Below are 19,797 nucleotides of genomic sequence, written 5' to 3'. Positions count from 1 at the left end.
ATAAAACACGAAACAACCCCACATTTAACTGGCTTTTGTTTTTAGACAGAAGAAGAAACGGTATACTGACATTCAGTCCCGAACTTGGGTAAGGTTCATGTAATTCGGATAAAATAGCAGACATTTTTTTAGATTATCTCTGTGCAATAGATACATAATGGACTTACATTTGTGATGTAATCATGTAATTTGAGCTTGTTTTACTTATTGCACAAAAACTGGGATGTTATTTCTGCTTTGTATGATTTTTATAACTTATAATATGGCGCAATTTAGCGTCATACCAGATGTTTAACCTTTTGCCGTGGTTGAACTACTCATAAGCCTTCATTTCATACAGGGTAGTTGTCCTCCATGACTGTGTTCCTGGTAGGAGGAAAGAACGAAGGAAGAAGCAATCCAAACGGTTTGAGGCTTTTATTGTGGAGGTGACTGTAGAAAAGGAGCTAACTCATTTTTAGCACCTTTCTATCATTTAGAAAATGAACTGCTGGTTCTCTGTGTTCTCCTGATAAAGACAAAAAATACCTGTAGAACACTGTTTGACTTGTACAAGAAGAACCTGTTAAATCTGAGAAACAAAGCACCAGAAATGCATTCTTTTGAAAAAAATAAAATAAAATAAAATATTGGTAACTACAATCAGCGTAAAGTTTACAAATTTTGGAACTTGTCGTTTTAATCAGTGCTCAACCATAATATTACGTAACATAAATTAAGAACATAAAACAAATTTTACAAATCTTGTTGACTAGAATTAGAAAGAAGAGACATAGTTAAATACTGGGTGCAGCTGTCTAAGGCTTCTTTCATTTAATAGAAAAAAGATCTAGATGTCTTATTCAAAGCAGGAATGAAGCTATACAATGTCCCATTAGATTTTATTCCTTACAAACTGTACAAAGTCATTTCCTTCCAGGCTGGCTACGCCAACCAGATATCTATGCAGCCCAAGTTTTTTTTTTTGTTTGTTTTAAATATCCTACATATACTGTGTCCAACAGACACACACTATATTTACATATTCAAACATGAAAAATATATGAGTCTTTCCATCCATCCTAATGGCATTGCATGTCTTCAGACACATTCTTTAAAAGAAGAAGAAGAAGAAGAAGAAGAAGAAGAAGAAGAAGAAAAAGAACTCAAATATTGGTCATTACAGATTTACATACTCCGTCACCCCTGTGAAGCACTAACAGAACATCTCGTTCAACGTGCTTTACAGATGAACTGAACTTCAGCTTTTTGGTCAAATCTCTCTGCTTTGTATAAAGTTTTCTGTGAAATAAGGGAGGCAGCAGTTTATATTCAATGTATTTTAGGTGACACCTCAGTGAAACTCAACAGAGATGAAGACACTGATCTCAGATACCACCAAGCTAATTTGACCAAAGGGCTTGTACGCTGTGAGTTGGTAGAAATTAGTCTTCAAACTGACTGCTAAGCTGATGGTTTATAAAAAAAGAAAATTTAAAAATCAGCACATCTCCATTATATCAAAATGGATAGGAATTGTATTTCTGTAAAGTAAATGATACACAGTAACTACAAAGTAACTTGAATGAATACTGTACAGCAGGCCCATCGCTGGTCATCTGTAAATCAACAAAAACGCCTCAGCGTCAATTCAAAATTAAAGCTATCATATAGCTGCAAAAAAGATAATCATGTAACTCATAGAAGTGTAAGAAAGCTTTCTCTTTTTTGCGTCTTGTTACATGATTGTCAAGTTAGGCCAAATAATCAAAAATCCTATCACGTTTACAGCAATGCATAGGCAATAAATCACCATTTCAAAATGAAACTCTGAATAAGATCGACTAAAAGTGGGACCCTGGAATTTTCCTCATTGTATTCATCAGTACACAAAGAGTAAGATGGGCTGGGTATCATTAATGCAGTTGCCAATTCTAAATTCTTGACTGGCTCTTTCCTCTGAAAAGTATTATTTTCTAACATATACACCACAATGAAAACTGCATTTAAAGAGAAAAAGATGAAACAACGCATGTACCTAATAATATACGTTACATGTAGATTGAGAAAAAGCAGCCATATAACAGCCATACAAGATTAAGCAAAGATAAAATGAATGAATGGTCACTGACATGTGATACCCAGCCCTACATGTAAGCGTACCTGTTGTGGAACCAAAGACTTATGAATGAGCAGTTATGTAGCAGCCACTTCACAACCTCACAGGAGAAAAAAAATGTTTGCAGCCATTTTATCACAAGGGTATTCAACTGGTCTTTTAGCACCGTGAGACTCTTTAAAGACAGCTCTTTAAACGAAACTTTCTTCTTTTTAAAACTGAAGATTCTGAACACACTCAAAAAAGAGAAAAGAAACAGTTTTGGGAAATGTTTTGTGCTGCTTCCCTAAAATTCCCTAAATTTTAGAAGATGAATTTATTCCCAAATCAGCATGTCTGAGTAGGTCATTGGTACAGTCTGGAAAAGAGGTTTTATGCATTGAATTAAAAAAAGTGGATCTGCAAACACTCCTCAGTTACAAAACCCATCAGAGATTTCCATTTTTGACTCAGCATCGTTTCCTCTACATCGACCAACAAATTTTAGTTTCTTATGTTCAACAACTTGACAGAGTTCAAATTGACCTTTTCCAGCTAAAATCACTCATGAGCATAACATACCGCTTGATCATTTGTAAAAAATTCAGTAGAGCAGCCAACCTGAATCCTTGTTAAAGTTCCACAGGTATCAAACGAAATAGTCTCAAATCCGTTTGTGAAGCTTGCGAAGTGTAAGATGTGTTACATTCAGATCACTGCATTTACATCAGCAAAAATCACTATACTGTTTCAGCTGCAGCAGCTCTCGTTGCCCATTTGTAATTCTATTTAAAAATTCTAACCCCAACTTTTAAGGCACAGTGACTTTGGGCCCAACAGGTCGTGTGTGCTCCATTATGAGCCTGCAGTTTTGTTCTGCCAGCTTTGGTTGCCTTTCAGGCCAGCCTCCTCGGTACCCTCAAAGCCAGCTTGCTCAAGTGTTTAGACTTTTGTATGATGGAAATTCAATTCTGCTCCTTTTTTACCCCAAGCTTTGTTTAGTGTGAATCTTGTTTGCCCAAATGCCAATTTTGTTAATTAATTTGTAGCCATATTATGTAAATGTGGTATAAATAGTTTATTATCATAATTATTCATTATAGTATGCCTTTCCACACACTTTAAAAACAGCAGATAGAAATGGCTAAAAGTTTTCCGAATTAACTGAAGGGTTTTAAATTCAGCACATGTCTGCGGAAATACAAAGAGTCTAAAACAAAACTAGAGGACGCTATTGCTGCCAAACAGCAGTATGGATGCGGATTGCTGAATTAATGCCATTTAAACTGCTGAATAATGTTTCCATGGACAAGCCCTGATTCGTGGGTAGAGATTTAGTTGCAACATGAATGAGCGTTCAAGCATGGTTAGTGACAATCACCGTACACAATAAATCTATTGTTGTTAAAAAGCAAACAAACTTAAACATACGTCAACAAAATTAATTATCACTCTTCCAGCAATTAGTATTCACACGTGCAAATTTATCTAGTTATTTTTCTGACCTTTTCTTTGCATTTCTGACCATGCAGTTCAGATAATTCAGAATCCAAATAATCAGCTTAATCTGGAGATTTATGCTTTGACTCATAGTATTTCTGCCTTCTACAGAGGATAACCTGCAGCAAAGGGTTCAAGCCATTATTCAAAGAGGGATCAGCTGTGTTGAGGAGGTTTGGTCTTTACACACAGACCACGCTTTCAGTCAGTCGGTCTGTTCACAGCCCGTTTCTGGTTTTACATTAGCAACTGCTGTGCAAACTTTGAATGCCAGTAACCATGCGTGTACACTCACACATGGTGCAACAAATCTGCCAAATACCATAAGAAACCAAAAGACAGACTTAACTAAACATACACGTAAAATGATTGGACAAGCCTCGATCTGTGGGCAGAGGTTTTGTTGCTCTATGAGTGAGTGATCATGCACGGTTCGTGACGTTATCCCAATGTTTTTTTTTGTTTTTAAATTCAAATTCAAGAAGCTTGCTTCTTGTTCTGGTTAAACTACCCTGCGATGCTGAAAACACTTTGTCCAGTCGTTTTACAGTTTAAAAGGAAAGATCAGACTTGTAAAAACACCAGAGATCGTCCTGATTGATAACTTTATGCTTTGTTATTTGAAAGAGTTCTGGTTTTAATACTTGGATGGTTTTTCACAGTTTAAAACAATAAAAAGTAGTTAAGTGCCACTAGATGTAAAATACAATATACACCTTTAAAAGTGCTTCACATGTTGTATTCGCTTCTTATAACCATTGTACTAAGTATGGAAGTCACAAACCACGCATGAACACTAACTTACGGTGCAACAAATCAAGTAACGTCCAATCATTTAAATTCTTAAAGTTGAAAAAAAAAAATCTTACTTAATACTTAAAAAACTATAAAAGGCAGGAAAACCCAAAGTCAGAGCATAAATCTCCAGAATTGGCTGAACGTTTTGATGTTTGAATGATTCAAATTGCGTAAACTATGCATGAGGAGTACACTTTTAAGGAAAAAGAAAGACATATGGAAGACGTTAGAAGAATAAGAAATAAAGGATGTTGTGTGCAGCATTCACACTATTACCATTTAACTGTGGTAAAATTAATGTTGGGTGTTGATGTCTGAAAAATTCTGCGTACGTTCGTCCTTCATAGAAGTTCATGAGCATCTGTTTCTGAAGCCACGCCTTCTCATCCTCTCATAAATTCCTTTTGGCCTTTGTTAGGAACAGGGAAAATTATCAATAACTCTGCTGGATGAGTCTTAAGTCCATGTGGGAGTATTTCTTTGTACATCACACTACAACAGTGTCCTGGAGGAGTAAGGGGGGATATAGAGGCTTTATCTGGAGTATTTCCCTGTATGAGAGGAGTCACATAGACACATCCCCTCTGCCTCCTCTACCATCCTTCCTGTAACACAGTTCTGACAGCTCATTTCAGTAAAAACTCAGTTGAGTCTGCTCACAGGTTTTTGGTGTTTATGTGAGTCTTGTAATGCTTCGTCAGGTGGTCACTCCTCATGAAGCGTTTCTGACACTGGCTGCACTCAAAGCGCTTGTCTCCTGTGGGAGAAAGATACAAGAAAGTGATGAGTAACAAAACTGCCTGAGACAGAAAGGCTGTTTAAAAAGGTTTATCATCTTACAAATGACACAAATCTTAGTGAACAGCCCACTATACCCCGTGTGCTAATAAAACACAGGTGTGAGTGCCTGTGGTACCTGTGTGCGTCCTTGCGTGCCTCTGCAGCTCGTCACTGCGTGTGAAACGTTTCCCACAGAAGACCCAGTTGCAGACAAAGGGCCTCTCTCCTGTGTGCAACCGGACGTGAGCTCTGAGCAGGGATGTTTTCCTGAAAGTCTTCTCACAGCCAGGGACATGACAGATGTGTTTCCTTTTCCCTACCTCCCCGGGCCTGCGGAGTTACCACACACAACATGGCAACATTTTTATGCTCAGGCTAAATATCTTATGTAAAACTTATTTGACTTAAAGTAAAGCTTTTGTTTAAGCTCTGTTAATGCATATTGTATAGTGAGTTTTTTTAGATTTCTATTAACAGTCCATCTTAACAGTAAAAAATTCTGTACTTGCCAATGTATCTTAAATAATTTACTTTAATTTATTACATAAAGTTCTCAATGTACAGATAAGTGACTTTCAATTGATTTAAGTCCATGACATCCATTCCCAAGTGATGATATTCCCTTCCAGCCTTTCATTCCAAATGTTCGATAGTCCTTCTACTGTGATGGAAAAATGTAGAAAAGTCAAATATTGTCCTGACATGCATTTCCCATTTTTTGAAACACTTACCTCTTGTCTGCATCTTTACAGTTGGGGCAGGTACAAGCCATGCGCCGTTTTTTCTCTCCTGGCTGACCAGGCAGCTCAAGTGTGAGAGTCTGGTCTACCTGAATGGCGGGCTGGCCCTGTGCTGCTGCCAGCTGGAGCCCTCCACCCTGCATCGTCTGCACCGTGAGATGCTGCTGGCCTGACAAGCAGAGACAGACACTATGTAAAAGAGATGGCTTAACTTCAGCGAGAAATGACCAATTCCTCCAAGGATCGATTTAATCGAGACAATCAGTTGACTGAGAAGAGTCAGATTACACTGATGCATCAATTAATCGTAAAATAATGTGAAAGCAATCAGTTGAAAATGTTATCAAGACACAGACTTATCTGATATTTTTCCAGTAGTTTGTTTGTTTTGTTTTTTAAAAACAATTGCGTGTTAAAAGTTTCAGATAAGCCAAACACCGAATGTCATGAAAGCTTCATAAATCTAGTTAAGGAGGCAACAGCTGCAAATTTCTTAGCTTACACTGATCTTTCTGAAAGTGTAACTGGATATTCATTCATAAAAAATATGAGCAATTGTTGAAAGTACATGCATGCATGAGGCTATGTTGCACTCAGTCTGCCATCAGCCTTGTCATACATCGGATTGAATGAAATAAAGATCAGAAACAATAATTGCATGATATGAAGATTGTTTACGAGTCCCAAGCCTCGAGTCCAAGTCGAGTCTCAAGTCTTTTGAGGGCAAGTGTGAAGTCAAGTCTCGAGTCGTTGTTTGTAGATGACAATTGTTGTAATCTGGCGCTATATAAATAAAATTGAATTGAATTGAATTGAATTGTTTGTGCGACTTAAGTGCGACTCGAGTCGAGTCATGCGACTAGACTCCCCATGTCTGTTTTTAGAGTGCAGTCATCATCAGTGTTGGTAATAACGGCATTACTAACGGCATTATTTTTTCCAGTAACGAGTAATCTAATTAATTACTTTTCCCATCGTTGCAACGCTGTTGCCGCTACTGAGAATGTGAAGTGGCGCGTTACTACAATTTGGTTGAATAAAGCACAAAGTGTCAGGTTTTGGCCACACATCAGCTGCCTGGAGAGAGCAGGGGTCAGGATGATGACGCCGTTGCAAATGCGATGATTATTGGCTGGGTGGGCGGGTCATGCCCTGCTCACGCTGTCTCACCGCACGCTCTGACTGCCAAACAGAACAAGACAGCGACAATGGCGATGAGCCAGGGAAATTCAAAGGTAGCGTCCTCAAACTGGAAGTACTGGCAATTACTTCTCGCCCATTTTAATTAAAGGCAAGAATGTTTCTGTAACATGCAGCTATGCCCGGGAAAAAAAGACTTTATCCACGTGTGCCTCAACCAACTTGAATCTTTTGACGCACCTCACATCAACACATGCTAACATGACACTTGTTGCTGCTGCTTCTGCTGCTAACCCAACCCAGAGCCCAAATATATAAATATTGTGTTGTGTTTAATGTGCAGTAGGCCTGAAATACAGTTACAGAGATTTGCACTACTTAATGGGCAGATTTTCCTTTGTTTCGTTTTACCCAAGTTTACACGTGTTTCTTAATTTTGCAGTTGAATTTTATTTTCAATATTTATTTTTTATATATCTTTATTTCTATCAGTTAATATAAACATCTTTGACGTTAAAGATGTTACAGAACGTAACATCTGAGTAACTAATTACTCTTACAATGAGGTAACTGAGTTACTAACTCAATTACTTTTTGGAAGAAGTAATTTGTAACTGTAACTAATTACTTTTTAAAAGTAGAATGACCAAAACTGGTCATCATGTTGTTGCAACTGTTGTTTTCTAACATATCCCTTCTAATGAGGACCTCCCTCCTGTGAAGTCAAGAAAACTGTTCATGCGTCTCATTATTGTTTTGCCAAGTACATATAAAAGATGACTATACTTACAATGCAAAACAACTCAGCTAAGCATGAATGTGCACGCACGCACGCACACACACATATATTTGTATAGACTCAGGATGTGCTGGTGGGGCTTTGAAGAGAAGGCAAGTGGTCCAAACTGTTCATATGGGAATTTCAACTAATAAATTATGAAACTGTTATAGGTCTCACAAAGTAGACAGATTGACTTAAAAGATTCACCTGTTTAAGTGTTGGCTGGCACTGATGGAAAACTGTAGCCTATACGTTGCTAAGCAGCATAAGCGGCAAAGATGCCCGCAGAAGACCACGGGTGTCTTTCAGCGTCCTCTTAAGCTTCCTCTAACAATATTTTTCATTTTCAGTTGTTATAGTATCACACGTTAACATTGTCACTGTGGAGTGATGATCAACTGTAAGATGATAAACTGTGTTCTTGCACTGTGGGAAATGTGTGACTTTACATGTCTGTGTATGCCCTGCAAAACTGTCTCCATCAGTAGTAAGAACATCATCATAACTACCATCATGTTTGCAACCCTGAACTCAACTTTATAACACTGGGTCTCTCTTGTTATTAACAACCAACAGATAAGTTGGAAGAACAAACCACCCATCAACTCACCCCCTGCGTTGGTGATAGTAACAGGAACTCCTTGAACTTGGACCCCGTTGATGCTGATCGTTTGCACCGCTTGTGCTGCTGAGGAGAGCTGTGACGTATTGAAAGCAATTATTCCACCTGCTGGGGCAATTTTTGCCAGAGTCCTCTCCTTTCGCCCTCCTGCCTGTGTCCTCTTGGTGCTGGCTGGTGGCGATGTAGTGGCAGGGGCAACTGAGGTGGTCGGGGTTGCCGTCGTGCAGACAGAGTCCTGAAGCTGAACTGACTGCCATTCACCTGAAGTTGTTTTGAAGAGGATCTAAGGACAGAAAACGTCAAAAGTTTGTGCACTAAATCAAAGATTTCCTTTAATCAAAAAGTAAATTACCACTAATTTTAAGATTTGAAATGGATAGAGCCATTTGTAATTTGAATGTCCAAAAGAAAAAAAGGAAAAATATCAATCTAAAGGCTTATTGCAGCAATAATCATAGTCTTATGAAAGTATATCCATCTGCACGCGCGCGCGCACAATGTTCTCTAAAAGCGCTGCCTTAACCCTCATCGACAGTATTGGGGAAAACAAGAACACTGGAAGTTTGAATAAAAAGAGTAAAAATGGATAAGATATTGGACTACTGTAACGGCCTGCTCACTAGGCTCTCTAAACGGGCTGTAAGACAGCTGCAGTACATCCAGAATGCTGCTGCTTGAGTCCTGACTAGAACCAGGAAATACGACCATATTAGCCCAGTGCTCAGGTCTCTGCACTGGCTTCCTGTCGCTCAGAGAATAGACTAAAACAGTTCTGCTCATGAACAAGTCTCTTCATGGTCTAGCGCCAAAGTACATCTCTGACATGTTAGAGCCATATGAACCAACTCGGACTCTGAGAACCTCAGGGAGGGGTCTCCTGCTGGTGCCCAGAGTCAGGACTAAACAAGGTGAGGCTGCATTTCAGTTTTATGCTCCTAAAATCTGGAACAGTCTTCCAGAAGATGTGAGACAGGCCTCAACTCTGACAATGTTTAAATCCAGGCTGTGCATATGACAACTGAAAGTATTTTATCTGCACTCTTCACTTTTAATTAATTAATTAACAATCATTTTTTATATTTATGGAATTATTTTATTTGCCTTCTTCTGATTTTATGTAGCCGTAAAGCACTTTGAATTGCCTTGTGTACGAATTGTGCTCTACAAATAAACTTGCCTTGCCTAAAATATCAACACTCCCAGTTGCCCTCAGGTCTTCAGGAAGGCTGCTCCATAAGCCTCCCATTTATTTATCAAGTCTGTCTGTGAGATAAAATCGACTCTGAAATATTTGCTGCTCATTCGCTCTGCAACTTAGGAAATGTCAAGAATTTATTCATGTTAAGAAATGTCAACTTCCTCCTATAAATAAGCAAATGAGTTGAAATAATTTACCAATTAGGAGAGCAAACAATGAGCTGAAAGACAGCCAACAATGGAGAGAATGGGTTCTGAATTCTAAATTCAAAATGATAATAAAAATAATTTGGTGTCACAGACAGTCATTGATGTGCTTGACAAGTTTTGATGGCTAAAAGCGGCAGTCAGCCTGTCAGAAGTCAGGCCTAACATGCCAGGAAGTTGAGTAATACCTGTGTTGGTGAAGCCTCTGTGGGAGTGACCTGCAGACTAGAAGAAACAGACGGTCTCTGAGGGACTGGTGGCAACGTGGCAGAGGCAGCCTGCACCACCTTCAAGGCTTGCTGTGGGATCTGGACCAACTGAGAATCTGGCTTTGGCTGGACCAGCTGGACCTGTTGCACCATAGCAGGCTGCCCAGGGCTCTGCACAATCAGCAAATTGTTCCCCGCCTGTCCATTAATCAGATAAATATACAACCAGTTTAGAAAGGAAATTGATTGTTTAAATCATTTACAAAATAAGAACAAGTATTTCACTTGTTCTAACATCTCTTAGGTGGGAATCAATAAAGTTATCCTTTTGTGTAAAACTTAAGACTCAGTTAGTTGCTTTTGACATCGTTACACAAATAAGAAACATCAGCTTTTTCTGAATGATCACACGTCCTTGAGCCAGAGTAGACCTTTAATATTTTACCAGATACTGTGCACATTGTCAGTGTAAAAAAAACATAACCTTACCACTGACCACCTGAACCTCACACAGAAAGAGTCACTACAGACCCAGTAACCCAGAACTCATATTAGCAAATATAAAAAGTAGAGGCCATTTTCATGCTTTTCTGCTTCAAAATCAGCAGGTTTCATGTGTACCTGAATGATGTTGTCGCCAGCCTCTATTACTATGGTCTCCATCTGCTCTGAGGGTGGGGAGGCTTCCTGTGTGGAAGCAGGCGGCGGAGGTTCAGCAGGCAGAACCACTTTCTTTTTTCTCCCTCGTCGTCCCTTTTCAGGAGTGGGAGGGGCAGCTGCCATCTCCGTGACGACTGGAGTCCCTCCCACCTCTCCAGTAGCCACATTGAGGGGAAGAGTGAGTCCACTGGGTAGCTGCACCATATTAGCAGCAGTATTGTTTGGCTTCCGCACCTTAAGGGAGGGCTTGATAGCTACAGTCTTCTGAGGCGTGATTGGAGTAGTGGCAGCAGCCGGGGCCGGCACAGTCATCGGAGTGGTGATGATGGCTTGGTTGGTGCCTGGTATGAGTTGAATTTGACCTCCCTGTGGCATCACCTGGATAGTCTGGGCGCCCTGGATCTGTGGCACCACTTGGTACTGGATGTTGGCAGGGCCCGAGGTGTTTGTGCGGGCAGGGCTCTGCTGGATAGTGAGAACTATGGGGCCACCAGGGGCAGTTGAGCCCAAACCAGCAGGGAGCTGGATCACATTGCCTTTCGCTGGGAGGAAACCCAGGTTTTTTGGTGGAGCGGGGGCTATAGGAGCAGGCTTTATGGGAAGGAGCCTCCGAGGTTGTGGCTGCGCTGGAGGAGAAGTTACAGGGGCCTGAGCAGCAGGAGGGCCAATTTTACTGCAGGTGGCAGCCAGGAGGGCCAGAGGAGAAGGCTGAGTGTCCTGCTGGGACAAACATAAGCAACAACTACATCAACACCAGCCTACGTGGAAAGAATTAGGCATTAAGGGCTAGATAAGGTGAGCCAATAGAGGTTTAAAGTTAAAATAAACAAGCGACAGAAACATACAGATAAGCGCTGAGTTACATATAAAGTCATAGATCATAGAATCATAGAGCAGTGTAGTAGATGCAAGTTTCAACCTGCAATGCCTTTGAGCTCCTCTTTGATCCATATGTGCGATCCTCTAGCTGCAGGACCGGGCAGCATTCTGAACTGAATGTCAGCTTCAGCACACTTTCTCTTTGTTCTAGCCTGACACGTGTCCAAGTGGGCATAGAGGTGTGTCAGGACACACTTAGATCTGATTACGGGGGCCACAGGCAAAGATGGGTCCCATTTCTCATTACAGTCTGAATGCAAATGAATTTGCAGAAAGATTATTTCTCATTCTTCAAGTTTTCAGAAAAAAAAAGAATTTGTAAAAAGCAGCATCTAACTCAAAAAGGATGTATTATTCACAGAAAAGCCCCTGCACAGTGACAAAACTCTGATCTGTCCTGTTGATCCTGGGAGTAGCGCTGTCCTTATCCTGAACATTCAGCACAGAGTCAAGCTCCATTTTACCCTGTGACAGAGTGCATGTCACATACGTTGAACACATAACCTACTTGAGAGGAGTTTCAGATTAAATGTTAAATGTTGATTGCTTCCCTGATGACAGAAGCTGGAGCGACTGAATCTACGCTCATGTCTGACCGGCATCATAACCACACTGAAAACATTTGAAACAAATGCTGGATTGTCAAATAACTGACAGAAAACTCTAATGTCATCCTCATTTTAAAAGTTGGTCAGTGCATTTAAAGTGGTGGATTCAATGGCATTATTCTGCAGTATTCCTTTCAGGTCTGGACACAGTCAGACCTGGTTCAGAATGAGAACTGCAGAGTTTGAAAGCTTCAGCTTTAGTCCACAGCGATGAACTGACTCTGAGCTCTGCAACATCACTAATCAATTATTTCATGCTCTGTTTGTCATGTGGCATCTGACACTTGACTGAGGTTATGATGTGTTTGTAAAAAGTTTCCCAATAATGATCCAGGCTAATCCGAAATGTGTTCAGGTCACAGAATGTAATTGTGATTTTATAGAAACGTCGGTAGAGTTGCTGATGCTCTGTTCAATGCTCAGCTGATTGTATGTCATAGGTCACGCTTACCTGCATCGAGCAGATAACTGAAATCTGACGCACGTGTGCACATACAAACTTGTAGCTGTCAGATCACCCAAGACACATGATAATACCAAATCTGATACCTAATACCAAATAATCTAAAGAAACTTCATCATCCAACGGTTGATGAGGAGAAGAGTAATCACCACTCACTGATGTTCCAGTATATCACATTTTCACACAAACAAACCAAAAATCATGTTTAGAGAGGAAACTAACGAAGCTCAAAGGCTACAGACATGCAGATAAGCTTTTTTTACACAAATAAATAAGTAAAGCAAACATTTATATGGTATAAAAATATTTCACTGAATAGGAAATCTCAATTCAGATCAATAAGAGGCTCTAAATAGTCAATTCAATTTTTCAGTATTCAGTATTTTCAGGAGTATTCAGGACAAGTAAAACACATAAAGGTAGTGTTGAAGAATAGTTTAACCCATGTACGGAATAAACATCCAGCGCCTTGGAAAGCTTTTATAACAAAATATTTAAAAAATTAAGAATTTCTTAAGGGTGACATCATTTATCTCCATTCAAGACGTGTACATTTAAAACATATCGAAGAAATTTAAGAACCTGAAAAAGAGGGCTGCTTTCTGTTCAAATCTAAACAGTGGAAATCTTTTTATCCAAATCACTTAACATAGAAAACATTTTGAGAAGGAAATGTGGTCAGAAGAAATCTGAAGTGACTTTCAACCGATCATCTTACACTGATCCTCTGTAACATTATGTTCAGCTGCCTGATACTCAGTAGGTCCTGTCCATACCAAAAGAGCTCTGAGTGGTCGGAGCATGGATAAAGTAGATCCTCAGAGTGTCTGATACCATGGTGTTAGAAATAGTTCCTTTAGGTCCTGTGGGTTGTGGGTGGGGTCTCTGTGGATTGGGCCTGTTTCCCCACAAATCCCCACAGAATGGTATCAGGGGAGTTTAGAGGTTAGGCGAACACCTCAGACTCTTTGCTGTGTTCTTTGAGCCCTGCCTATGCAGTTTTAGCTGGTTCCACTGCTATCCTACTCAGGGAGGCTGCTGCTATGCTACTTCACATAGTGTAACTCTGGGAACTCACTTAATGGGAGCAACAACATTTGGTAATGTCCAACAAACGTAAAGGTCTTTCTAATTATAGGTACAAGTTCACTCAAGGTGCTTGGAGTTATCATAGAAACCGAGTGTATCCCTCTCTAACACATTTGGATAAATGACATGAAAATCTTTTAAATATTTGGAAATAAAACACTTTTTTTTTTAAAACCGCAAATATCAGATCACTTTAGATTGCTGAAGTAAAGCTTAGTCAGTATGATAGAATTTCATATTTATCCATCCATCAAATTTAGGGTCGCTGGAGCCGAGAAGCAGGGTACACCCCGGACAGGTCGCCAGTCCATCACAGGGCCACATGGAGACAACCAGAACCAGGAACCCTCTCTCAACCGTGCTAACCAACACACCAATTTCATATTCATTTCCAAATTAACGTTTCTAAATTTACAGCCAGTCAGATAAATCAAATCAGTGAAATTTTAATCAGATGTGGAAATCTGGCACAAGAGATTCTGTTCTGACTGAAAATATAAATATAAAAAGAAATACATAAAGTCACCCAAATGCATTTGAAAAAAAAGAAACATTCATCAAAAAGTGAGCTGTTTGCATCCCCAATTTAGGCTCATCACAGCACTGGATTTACAATGTTATGACTGTCCAAGTTTAAATTACTCTGAGTGAAAACTTATCAGGCACCAGTAATGCATAAGATGACTAACTGGGCCAAATAAACTGATAGAAATCCCAGGGTACAGCAACACAAAAACATTTAACAGGGGATGATGATGGTGATGATGTCAGAGGAGTGTGCAGAGAGCAGTGGAATATGATGCTAGTTGTTACTCACCTGTGTCGAAGTGGTGGAAGGCTGCAGGTATTCGCTGGGACTGACAGCAACAGTGGCCATACTGTCCTGTTGTTCTGGAAAACACAAAGCAGAGTCAAACATCAGGCACCTGGCAGCTGTAGACAGGCGTCACAGGACGTCTTCCTGTAATTCAATGTGATCGTGAAATGTCACCCGATACATGACTGAGGTCATTAACTGTATGAATCAGTGCACTGACACAAAAAAAGCCATGGTTATATCATTCTCATCAGTGATGAATATTAGCATGACTGACATCGCATACAGCATTAAACAATTCCAGAGATTTAAGATTTCAGTGCAGAGGATATCAAAACTATGAGTCCCTTTGATGAATCTGTCAAACTCTCTGTTTTTGTAACTATTCTTTTGTCAACCAATGCATCATTGAATTGGGGCATAAAATTGATGATAAAGTACAATTACCTGCATGACTCCATTAACTAGTCATAGATAGAGAAGATTACAAACATAAAACCCTAGATTAGAAAATGTTAGAATATGCAAATTCAAAATACTTTTTTTTTTAAATAAAGCATGCACTGATTCTTACATTGACTGTGACTTTTCAATTAATTCCAGACAGTAAGAAAGCAACTTGTTTAATGTTTTGTCTCATCGACTTCCTTTCATTCGTTCATTCATATCAATTTCTGCAATTAAGGCCTGCGATACATTCCAAAAGAAGTTAGAATGACTGCAATTTAAGGCTAGAAATTAAGTGTAAAAAAAAGTGATTGTCATCTTGATGTAATTCACACCCAGCCTTTCCAAAGCCTCTGAGGAGCAAAGACAGGCAGATGATTTTCAGTTTGTCCACAAATGTGTGAGAAAATCATTAAATCATGTTCCTCAAAGAAAGATTGGAAGGGATTTGCATATTTCTCCCTCTACAGTGCAGAATAGCATTAAAGCATTCAAGGAATCTGGAGGGGTTTCAGTGTGTAAAGGACAAGGAAAGCAAGCCTAAGCTGGACACCCATGACCTCTGATCCCTCAGACGGCGCTACATCAAGAACCGTCATTCATCATTAGCTGATAGAACCACATGGACTGATAGGGATTACTGTGGGAAACCTTTGTCAAGCACTACAATACAGAGTTCCATTCACAAGCTTTACTGTGCAGAAAAGAAGCCTGATGTTAACCTCGTCCAGAGGCGGCGTCCACTTCTCTGGGCTCGGAGGCATCTGGGATGGACCGTCACACGGTGGAAACGTGCACTGTGGTCAGACCTATCAGTATTCCAGATCTTTGTTGGAAGAAATGGACCAAAGAGCAAAAGAAGCATCCAGCCTGCTGTCAGCAACCAGTCCCTGCAGCCAGGCTATGTGATGGTATGGGGTTGGATCAGGGCCCTTGGAAAAGCTCATTTCCACTTCTGTGATGGCAGCATTAATGCAGATTTTACAGCAACATATGCTGCCTTCAAGACCACATCTTTTCCAGGGGCATCCATGCATTTTTCAACAAGACCATGTAAAACCATATTCTGACACATTCCAAAGGCCTGGCTGAGGAAGAAGAGGGTACGGGTGCTGGACTGGCTGCCTGCAGTCCTGACCTGTCTCCAACAGAGAATGTTGGAGAACTTTGAAACAGCAGTTTAAGGGCAAGGTAAATCTTGAGCAACGTTGCCAAATTACCTAAATGTGCTGAAGCTGGTACTGACAAATATAAGGTCTCGCTGAAAAGCAGTACACTTACAAACAACGAATGTCCACTTCCACCTGCCACGAGTGCTTTAGCTACAATACAGCCTGCAAACAAGATAAATAAATTCAAAGGCAATATACAAATGTGCACTTTCAATGCGTGTGTTGTGGCCTCCCTCTGCAAAATGGTGACTTTGTGGATTTTAAGGAGCAGTATAAGGAGGGGTATTTTCAACATCCGCCATCATTTGTGACTGCAAAAGTCCAAGAAATATTGGTATCACTTGGAAAAAACATTGACTGAGCTCAGGGTCTGTTAACCTACAAACACCTGAAAACAAACCACAACAGACATCCAGCTGTAGATCACAGTTCAACAACCAGCAGTATTCAAGAGAAATGAGAAATGCACAAACTGGAGAAGGTATGATTCATCACAGATCTACTCCAACACAACACATGAGTCGCCCAAAAGACTTCAGAAAACATTGCATATGCATAGAAAGCAACATGACTTTAGATAAATTACACTTCTATTTACGTTTTTTAAATGTGGTTCACTTCGTATAAACTGTGCAAGCAGGTCATCCCCAGCTACCATTTTTCACTGGACATGGAAATTGAGACAAGTTACTGAAAGAAATCAAATAAAACATTTTTTATCAACCCTGGCTCTTTGACGCTAGTGTAAAATCAATACATGAAATATACTAATGTGATGAGTACGGATAATTCACAACAGAAACGTTGTGTTATGACTGTGGGCGAAAAATGTTCTTTTCTACTAAATTCTGTCTACATTCAACTTTTCCCTGACAGAAAATAACCTCAACCTTAGTGTTTTGAATGCCTGCCTCATTAGCGAAATACATTGTCAATGCAGTTTTGAATCATTATTGCTGAACTTCACGTCCAGGGCAGAAGACTGAAACAGAGGATATCGCAGTTTGCTGAGCGTTTAATTTCCCTCGACTGTGATGCACTTCTGGATGGCAACGTGGATGGCTGATCCCTGGAGGACCAAAGTGCTTCATAGGATGAACGATGCCTCAGCAGTTTTACAATCATAACCATTAATGTCAGAGTGACTGTAAGCCATCTTATGAGTCATGCACGAACACAAAAAAAACAATGTATCAACACAGCACCGCCATCAAAGACGTTCTGTTGGGTCGATTTGTTATGGACAAGCTGCTAACATTAGCAAGTTAGCTAACTAGCAACACTGACTAGCCGGGGAATATTCAACTCGCTAGCTGAGTCTGATTTGGTATTTGTGCAGCTTATTTTTATTTCCACTGATACACAAACCAGTATGATAACTTCACTTCCACTGTCATCATTCAGTATTTTGTTATGGCATCAATGGTTGATGGAAATGCATAAAAATGTTTTGGGAGGAAAAAAACAAGAGGACCGTAGAAATCGACTCCACTATAGCTAGCTGACGCGCAGTTAGCAAGTCAAACTCTCTTTGATAACGTTACAGAAAAAGGCAGCCCTTTTCCGGAAGTGCATCGCTAATTTTAGTGCACCCAACCGACCGAGTAACACTAAAACATAGTTATACTTGCGGCAGAATATCACGTGCTTTTCTCCTATATAAAAATACTATGTTTTACGGAGAAGAATGTAATATAAACACCAATGTTTTAATTCCTACCCACCGCTCATGACGACATTCGCTCTCCGTGAGCCTTGAAGACCGAGCCCATGGAGGAATCCGCCCGCGCTCCTGCACCAATCCACGCATGATGATATGTTGACAGACAGCTGCTTAGCCCAATAAGCTTTAAGTGTCTTTGTGATTGAAATTAAACTTAGCCAATTATGAGGCGATATTTGACTGCGACTGTCGATGGACGTTGGTTCGACCAATGTAATGTTGCGATTGTACTCAACAGGGAGGTTCGTAAGAAACAAATCTCGAGCAAGTCAGTGCCCTATTACAGCAACAACACAGATTCACTGACATCTGCAGTGTCCAATGTGATTTTTGTGGGGCAGTTCAGTCAAATCCAGAATGACAACCGTGTTGATCAATTAGAATGAAGTCTCTGTTGTCTGACCTGTTTGAATTGTTCCACGTTGTATCATAAGGAGCAGTCACTTATGTGGGACAGTGCAGAATAAACTTAGCTAGAGTAAACGAATTACAAATTAATTTGAAAGGTGTGCACACGCATCATGGTGCAATGGAAAATTTACAGTTATATACCTACACAGTTAATCTGCATTTATTATCATCTATTGCATCTATTTTAGCTTCTTTTTTTTTACTGTTCGTCATCTGTTTTCATCACTTACAATCACAATTTAACTCATTATTTTGTGTATCTGTAACTTAATTTATGATCATAACCTTCATAACCACTTTGTCTCCCCATGGGTGTTTGGCATGGTCCTTTGTACATGTGTGATGGGAATTTGTGTCTGTTCTTTTTATGTTGGTTCTCTATGTGGTTGTCCAATTGACTTAACAAGAAATATTAACTGTTATGCTCTAAACTGCTGCTTCTGATCCTGTCAAATTGGCTAGTACATATTTTGACCTTACATTTTTAATTCAATTCAATTCAATATATTTTGTTGTTATCTTTTGCATTTTTAAATTAAATGGTTGCTTGGATTCAGATACAATTTGAACACTGAAGATTTGAGACCTTCTATTCCAGCCCAATAAGGCAGGATGACATGATCTGAGCACTGGCACTGCAAGCTTTTCACCCTGAGGAGAGAATGTTCCTGTGGTGGCTGTCAGTCCCATCTGTCATCAGCATCAGCTGAGTTAGCCTCCAGCACTTTCAGCTAACATGGAGGCTACAATGAGCTGTCTTTCTTTTGCTCACTCCACACTATTCTGTCTATTCACATCCGCAATGCATGCAGCACCTTTTCATTTAGTCTTTTTCCAGAGAGTACCCTTGACCTCACACATTTCTTGTTTCTCCCCAGTGCATCATCTCCCTGCTTCACTGCAGTTCTTAACATCAGTTTTTGTGCTTGGGATACTGGAGTCCTTGTTATAGCTAAAACACTCCCTCTTTCTTCACCTCAAGAGTGCTGTACATGGCAGGGGAGGATGCAGATATTGTACTATCTGCTACAGTCTCTGCAGATTCCCTCTGTGGAGAGCCACGGATAGAGATGCACAATTTAGTTGGGACATCTTAATTTTTCCACCTATCAGGCTGTGCAAGGGAGCCAGGTAGCTGGTTTTCACCTTTTAACATTTCAGGGAGAATAGCTGGCATTGAAAAACTGAAGCATCTATGCAGAGAACACACCACCAGACATTGTGAAGCACCTTTGGGGTAAACTCACAGAAAAGGTTGGTAAAGGTGCTTTCCTGTAGACACAGCAAAGTTAAGTGAATTGCTCACTCCATTGAAAAATGCCAGTTTCCAGCTTCTTAACTAGACATAAATTGAACACTGTACATTTAGAATTTTTTAATGTGAGAGTAAATGAGTCTCCTTTCGCTCCAGGAATTTGTATCATGCTGCATTTCAAAAGTCAGAGATTCACTTCATTCAGTAGATTAATTGATAATA

At 40.0% G+C, this 19,797-nt stretch overlaps 1 protein-coding gene across 4 annotated transcripts; it reads right to left on the bottom strand.

Annotated features, from left to right (window-relative positions):
* Positions 1 to 402: 402 nt before the first annotated feature.
* Positions 403 to 17,967, bottom strand: sp2 (sp2 transcription factor). Of its 4 annotated transcripts, XM_072383592.1 has the most exons (9): positions 16,235 to 17,904; positions 15,737 to 16,152; positions 14,568 to 14,641; positions 10,673 to 11,431; positions 10,031 to 10,249; positions 8,427 to 8,721; positions 5,887 to 6,064; positions 5,292 to 5,485; positions 403 to 5,132 (listed from the first exon to the last, which is right to left on the bottom strand). In XM_072383592.1, the coding sequence occupies exons 3-9, from the start codon at positions 14,625 to 14,627 to the stop codon at positions 5,032 to 5,034; spliced, it is 1,806 nt and encodes a 601-aa protein (XP_072239693.1). In that variant the 5' UTR covers positions 14,628 to 14,641; positions 15,737 to 16,152; positions 16,235 to 17,904; the 3' UTR covers positions 403 to 5,031. The 4 variants fall into 4 exon arrangements, with proteins under 4 accessions (XP_072239693.1, XP_072239691.1, XP_072239692.1 ...); XM_072383590.1 differs by lacking the exons at positions 15,737 to 16,152; positions 16,235 to 17,904 and adding an exon at positions 17,911 to 17,967; XM_072383591.1 differs by lacking the exons at positions 15,737 to 16,152; positions 16,235 to 17,904 and adding an exon at positions 17,911 to 17,967 and having other exon boundaries at positions 10,673 to 11,428.
* Positions 17,968 to 19,797: the final 1,830 nt, after the last annotated feature.

The sequence above is a fragment of the Leuresthes tenuis genome, unplaced genomic scaffold (genome assembly GCF_036924035.1).
Source record: "Leuresthes tenuis unplaced genomic scaffold, fLeuTen1.0.hap1 SCAF_4, whole genome shotgun sequence".
Lineage (NCBI taxonomy): Eukaryota > Metazoa > Chordata > Actinopteri > Atheriniformes > Atherinopsidae > Leuresthes > Leuresthes tenuis.
Note: the sequence above shows the minus strand (reverse complement) of the source record. Positions and strands in the feature narration are given on the sequence as shown.